General features: G+C 49.4%; 1 protein-coding gene across 1 annotated transcript; it reads right to left on the bottom strand.

The window, feature by feature from the left end:
* Positions 1-2,907: 2,907 nt before the first annotated feature.
* LOC115612050 (RING finger protein 223-like) lies at positions 2,908-6,125 on the bottom strand. Its single transcript, XM_030495870.1, has one exon. It carries the CDS (start codon positions 6,070-6,072, stop codon positions 5,227-5,229), a length of 846 nt encoding a protein of 281 aa, XP_030351730.1. The 5' UTR covers positions 6,073-6,125; the 3' UTR covers positions 2,908-5,226.
* Between the last annotated feature and the right edge of the window lie 1,346 nt (positions 6,126-7,471).

Here is a 7,471-nt window from a genome sequence, read left to right on the forward strand (position 1 = left end):
CTAAGTAAAGGTTTTCAGCACCCAGGGGAACTTGTAGTACACACACACCTCAAATTCATTCAGTGGGGTTTTGTCTGTTTGCACAACCGGCAGTCTTGGCCAGTTGGAGCAGTTCACCCACTCCAGTGAAATCACTCACTGAAGTAAGATTACAACTGAAAATCCACATTAACCATGTAACTACACCCACATTCTTCAGTTTGTGGTATCTGTCTGCGCGCAGGCAACTCTCTCTTCCATCATTTGCAAAAGGCACCATATACAAAGTGTTACACACAATAAGCTACTTTGGGATGTATGCCTCACAACCAGACCTGACTCCCTGCGAACAGTAATCTGAGCTACAAAAGAAGAGCATTAGGGTAAGAAGCAACAGTATTTCCATATACAGCTGTGATCCACCATGTTTTAATAATGTATTTTACAGCGCAAAGAAAAAATAATGGAGGCTTATTCTTTTCTGTTCTTTTAAGTATAAATGCAAACAGAGCCTCACTTTTGAGAGTAAGGCGGTCTTTTGGGGTTCTCTGCCCGCCATATTACTATTGAGCCTGATTTTAAAACTGTGCTTCCAAAATGCTGTCAAGACAAAATATGAATTAGATGCAAACTGCTGGCCACTGCGGGAAATTCAGGCCATGGCTCTAACTGGCAGGGATGCAGGACTCAGTATCCACCGCTGTTGGCTACTTTTTTATCATTCAGCTTTGCAGTACATTTCTAATGATTGTAAATATGAGAGTAACTGCTATGTCATGTTTTGCATGATAAAAGAATACAAAGGTACCTCCATATGCAGGCCTTTGAACCAACCCAACTAGGTAACTGAGGTTTATATTCCTTCCATGCATCTATGGAGTACTCAAGTGTTTTTCTGTCAAACCTGTCTTTCAAAAAGATGAACACCTGCTGTTATGTAAATTAAGATTGTATGATTATTTACTGCTTGTGGGCTAGTGATGCAGAAATGAATCTGATTTCTTCCCTGCAGCTGCAGTATTTACCAGAGACACTTTCAAAGGAGAGCACAGAAATAAAAATTTCTGCAGCATGGCACTGGAGGTACATGACATGTTAAAAACATAATGGTGCTTTAAGTAATTGAATTCTTGAGCACAAGAAGGACAACATGAAAGAAATGATGTGGCAGTGATTGTTCCAACGCATCCCCATACATCATAAATGGCAGCAGCTCTCCGAAAGTAGCGCATACTGAGCTCTAGACTTGTGGCTGCAGCTAGTTCCAGTGAGAACCTCCCTCAAGCAGAGATGACAGCCACTGTCCCAGCCAAGATGGAAAAAACAGTTTACCACACATGCCTACCACCCAGGCTCTGTGTTGGCAACTGGGTTGTGCCCTCCTGTCTTTTTCCTCCCTCTCTTAGACCAATAGCACGGATGTCTGGCAGCCAAGTCCAAACCATGAACTTGACAGTCGTCAATCTAATCTTCCAGTCTGGAGTCTGGTATGCTCCACTCAGGTAGAGCAATAGGCAATTACTGCCACAAAAAAAATGAAATCTTTTGGCACAATGGGAAACTACAGATCATTCAAAGTTCACGTAGCCTGTTATCTCATAGAAGTCACAACAACCCTGAGAGTCAGGACTTTGTTTACTTTCCTGGTGCTTCCACTTCTTGGCTGTAGCTGCTTGTACCCCAGACTGTGTAACACAGAGAAACGTTGCACAGCAAAAAACAAAACCAAAACAAAAAAAACCCAAACAAAAAAGCCAGCAGCTTGTATTTCCCCAAATGGTGTTGTGGCATACCCTGCCTTCTCCGCTTTCCCACAGAGTGCCCCAAAGCACCAGTTTCTTCTGCAAGATGTGTGGATAGTGTAACTGATGCGTACCCCTTCAGCTGCCTATCTGTGTGCTTTTCTAAACAGCTAGAAAACGCAAGTGTTCTGACTGAAACAGCTACAGTAATAAAACACCACCAGCCACAAGATTTTCTTTTTGTATTTTACTTTTTTTTTTACTGAAACTCGAGCAAAGTTTGGCTTTGGACAAGCAATCTGTACACTTCAAGGAACCCAAAATACAAATATAATACTGGGATTCTACAGTAGCCAGAGATGTATACAATGCATGACTTTTTTTCTGACTGGTACTGTGATGTGGATCCAGACTAATGCTCCTGAAACCAGTGGAGTTTCCCAAAATTTGCATAAGTAGGGAGAAGGATTTGGCATACGGTCAGACTGTCCATTTTAATTTGGCTCTGAAATATTTGAGAATATATGGGTAGGAACCTGATATGTAATATGATCTTTCAATTGCGAGTAAGCCTGAAAATCCTGTTTAGGCCTGTGATCTTCAACTTTTTGCAACATGCCAACCTCTAAACATTTTAAAGTTGACCCTCGTGTAACAAATTGAAGCTTCTGATGATCAATTTGCTTTTCTTACTTACCTTTCGCAGATCCTTTAGTAGTCCACGGATCCCAGTTGAAATCATAGGTTTAGCCAAAATGGCAAATACTGTTTACAGAAAAAAAGGCAAGAATAAAACTATGATGGGGAAAGAGGAAAAAAAAAGATGGATAATGCATTTCTTACTGTAATCAGTATTTCAGGGCATAGCTACCTAACACCTAATTGCGACTGCAGCTCCTGTAAACGTACCCACGTTGGTGGGGGCAGCGCACCTCCGATAGCCAAGCTCTCACTGCAGCCAGAAAGCCCACAGGAATCAAGCAACGCAAAACTACTGTGCAGTGAGCTCCAGCTGAGCTTTACGGGCCCTCAGAGCTGGTTTCAGCTCTACATGAGATGGAGTCATAGCAGTGACTGCTGGCCTGGCTCACCTGAACCGCAAGGTACCGGTGCTTACCTGATGGCACAGAAATGAGGATACGCGTGCTGCGTTTGCAGTAGAAGCACAAACAGGTTAACTCATATATTGGTGCATATGATGTACACATGTACATATTTTATAGATTTATTTTTCTCAGAAAACATTTCTGCTGTTTATGTCCATTAATTTACATGTATGTATTCTTACTAACAGCATCATTATAATAATACTTCACTTCTATAGCACCTCCTCTTCAAGGATCTCCAATTGCTTAAAAACTTTAATAAATAAAGCCTCACATCTTGCCTGTGAGGTAGGTCAATGCTATTATCAAACTTCACAGATGCATTAACTGAAGAACAGAGAGGTTAAGGCCAAATTTCAAAGGTTTTTAACCTGAAGTCAACCATGCTAAATTCTCATTTAGATGTTTAAATAAAAGTCTCGTGATTTTCTTTGGTGCAGGAACATCCACAACTACAACTGCTGAATCAACAGGGGCTAATGATCAGGCCTGATTTTAGGAGGCATACACCTTTTACATGGCTAACGAGCAACTCTAAGTTGGAAAACACTGGTCTAAATACATGAACCACAGTCAGAGCCACAGTTGAACCCAGTAATTTATCTCCTCAGGGCCTTTAAGTTTTGATATACAATTTTAAAAGGCTGGTGTGGATCTTTTTAAATAGACGTAAGTGACACAAAAATCTTAAACCGTTCCCACAAACTGCATCCATTGCAACAGTCTGTACAAATACCACTTGGGCTGGTGGGGGCTTTCGGGTGCCAGGGGGTTGTTTTCCACAGATTTGTGATAACCAAGACAATGCACAGCACATGTCACTTGTGCAGTCATGAAACACATCACACAGCTTCACCTGCCGTCTTTACGTTTCTACATAGTAAATTCCTTTGCACTTGTGACAAATAGAAGTGGTCAAGTAAAGGTCTATTAAGAGGATACGCGTCAAGAGTGTCATGCAGACAGCTTGCAAAATACACATACTAAAAGATCACTTGTAAAATTCTTGAATTGTTAAGCACGAAAATAATTACCTCATTCCATTACAGTACTGTGTCGAAACACGGAATAAGCAGCAGTACCTTATTCCCAATAGAGTAGATTATAACAACTAATTAAGTTAAAAAAATTCAGGCACCAAATGAATTATCCTGCAACACAGAACAGTATCTATATAGAGTCCTCTCCTTAATAGACTACAAGACCAGCTGCTGGGCAACGTGTTTCCATTTTGGATTATGAGCATCTCGCCACATTTCAAAAACATCTCTGATGTTCCAGCCTCACAGGACAGAAGCATTTTCTGTCGGCCTTCACAGAAACTCATAACACAGAACAGAAACTTACCAAGAGGGAAAAACACCGTCTTATTACAGCTACCTCGAAGGTAAATGTCCAATACACAAATTATGCTACCGCACTCCACTTCTACAGTGATGATGAAAGTCCATATTTTAATGTGGGCTTCTCTCACTGTGCAAAAATTGGAATCAGTGGCCAGTGAAACATTACTCTCTACCACAGGAGTCTCTTCGCTCTATTTTAGAGCTCCATTAATTAAATCATCTTCCATAAATTGTTTTAAATGTGCAATGTACTGTTTCAGTCTCCCACATTAAATGAGAATTTCAAAGAATTAAATAATAAAGCTTATTTTAAGCAACCAGCAGAGGGCCCGATGGCCTTCTAATAAAATTATAACAAAACCGTACTCAGTACATTGTAGGGAAACTTTGGCTCAGTCTCCTTAAGATAATACATTTCTGTTACAGCTTCTTCTGTACGTACTTGTTAACTTCACAAAAGGGAAAACACAAAACGCATTTAACATCGTGATCCTGTTCTGCTCCTAATCACAGCGAATCTCTCCAATTATCTTCCAGGTGGGGGCAACAGTAAGCCAGTTTTCTTTTAATCGAGATCGTGTCCTTCTGCACCAGGGAGCACCCAAACTTCGGTGCGCTCCCAACCGAGGTGGGGAGGAGCGGGCCCCCAGCCTCGGAGCCCCAGCTCCCCGGGGAGGCCCTTCGAGACATCTTTGCTAGAGACGCGTCCTGCCCTCCCTCCAGACCATCCCCACCACCTGGGACTGTGCCAGAGCCGCGGGGCTGGCCTGGCTCCGGAACCCACCGTGTCACCGTGCCCGGGCTGCCCCGGGCAGGCCCGTTACACCCAGGACAGCCCTGACCTGGCCCGTGTCCAGGCTAACACCAATCCGACAAGCGGTACCTGCGAGCAGGGCTGCGGCCCGACCGCTCCTGCCCACACAGGGCCGCCCGGCCGCGCTCTCCCTCGCAGCGGCCCGCGGCTCCCCTTACAGCCCGCTCCGCTCTGCTGGCCCAGCCCAGCTCTGCCCCTCAGCGCCCGCCGCCGCCCGGCCCCGCTCCGCTCCGCCGGTGCTACGTGTCGCTCCTGCGGGCGGCCGCCGCCCGACCCCGCGGGGTGCCGTTGGCTGTCGCCCCGCCGGTCGCCGCTGCCGCCTCGGGCCGGTACTTGAGCCAGCAGATGAGCCATGTGACGACGACGGAGAAAAGGGCGAGGATGCTGGCCACCGACAGGCAGATGGGCCCCACCGGCGACGGCGAGGCCGAGGCGCCGGGCCCGGCGTCGCCACCGTACTGGTTGACGAAGATGAGGCCGGTGAAAAGCAGCACCACCATGGAGAGGAAGGAGACGACGACGCACACGCAGCCGGCGCTCAGCGCTGCCCGCTTGCAGCTCTGGCAGCTCTCGTAGCCCCCGCCCGAGGAGCGCGGCCCGGCCCTGCCGGCGGCGGTGGGCGGCTGCGGGGCGAGGGCGGCCGCCGCCTCCCTGGCGCGGGGCGGGCGGCGGGGCGGCAGCGGCGGCAGGCTGTCCTGAGGCAGCGGGTCGCGGGCCCGCAGCTGCGGCGGGCAGGCGGCGGCCAGCTTGGTGTTGACGGGGAGGCCGTGGACGCGGTGGTCGGGCAGCGCCGTGCGGTGGCGGCAGAGCGGGCAGGCCAGGGAGCCGCCGGCCGGGCGGCCGGGCCCCGGCGTCGGCTCATCGCTGGAGGGCTGCTGGGCGGCCCGCAGGTGCAGCTGGCTCAGGCACTCCTGGCAGAAGGTGTGCAGGCACTCCAGCAGCTTGGGCGCCCGCCGCTCCAGGTCGAAGTAGTTGTAGCAGATCTTGCACTCGTAGTCCTCGTAGCTGGGGGCGGCCGCCGCCGCCGCCTCATCCTCCCGCCGCCCGCCCTGCCCTACACCGCCCTTCTGCGCCGGCTCGGCCATAACATCTCGCCGGAGCTAGGAACGGAGAGCCGCGGAAAGGCGGAGAGTCCCGGGCCGCGCCACGCCGCGCCTCCAGGCGGGCGCGGAGCCGGGGGAGCCGCGGCCCCGCCGCCGCCGCCGCCTCCTGGCCGCGCCCGCGGGCTGCGGCACGGGCCGGCGGGAGGCGGGGGAAGGGAGCGAGGGAGGGCCGGCTGCCGCCTGCCTGCGCTGGCGGCTGCCGGGGGCTGCTGGCGGCTGCCGCGGGCGGGGGGCGGGATCGGCGCCGCCCACCCCCGGGAGCCGCCGCCGGTGCGGGGCCTTTCTCCCGGCCCGGCCCCCGCGTCCCGGGGCCGCTGGAGGGGCGAGCGGCAGCGCTGCTGGTGCGACCGCGGCGGTCGTAGGTGGGAAATGCCGGGTAGCTTTGTAGTCCTGAATTGAGTTTTTGTCATCGTTCTATTGATTGTACAGTCGATGAAGACTCCCCTGTGTGATCATGCGCTGGGACCAGCAGTTGGATTACAAAACGTGGGCTGGGCAGCGGACGCGGTTATTCAAGGGTTAATAGGGGAAGGCCGGTACGCGGGCAGGTTAACATCCTTTCAATGCACTGCAGCTCCCAGGCTAACAAGTATTTCTCATCTGTTCGGGAAGAACCTTTTGTGCACTGTGATTTTCTTTCATTATGCACAGTGAAAATAAAAGGTATTTTGTTCTGGAAAACAGGCAGAAGGAGCCCCTGATGTTTTTATTTACATCCCGACATGGCTACAAGATGGAGAGCTTTTGCCCAGTCTAATGAAAAGCAATCCAAACAATGAAGTGTTGACAGCTTCTAATGTCATATGTTAAGCAATCTGGTGGATTTCACTAAATCCGGTTCTGCTCTGTCACATTAGGGAAGTCTGGAGTAAGTCCATTATCTTCAGCTGTAGCACAGGCCATAAAAGTAATTATTTCTCTGTAGTTCTGAAAATACACTTGCAGGTGGGGATAGCTCTAGGCAGGAAAGGCCCATGCTTCAAGCATACTGCATCATGATGTTAAGATGCATCTTAGGAACATCAGCTCTGGACTGCGCTGTCTCCGCTCAGACATCTTCCCCCCTGCCTTCTGACACGTTATATTAGGTATGCTTCGCTGCAAGTGCTAGGGGAGGCTCCCTCTCCTCCTCAGTATTGGATCCTTCTTCTGTGTACGAGGACTTTATTCTTGAGCCCTGAGCATTCTTGAAGAGCTGAGCCAAACAGGAGAAGTGCTCTTTAGAAAGACTGACCTGTTGGAAAGATTGCAAAATTGTGTTGGCAGATCTGAAAATTGTCCACAAGTTGTTGAACAATAAAACTAGCAAAAGAGGAAGCTTCTTTAAAGTTTTTCAGCTTAGCATAAACCGAAATAATGGGATAAAGTCAAACAGAGAAGA

Source organism: Strigops habroptila, chromosome 8 (genome assembly GCF_004027225.2).
Source record: "Strigops habroptila isolate Jane chromosome 8, bStrHab1.2.pri, whole genome shotgun sequence".
Lineage (NCBI taxonomy): Eukaryota > Metazoa > Chordata > Aves > Psittaciformes > Psittacidae > Strigops > Strigops habroptila.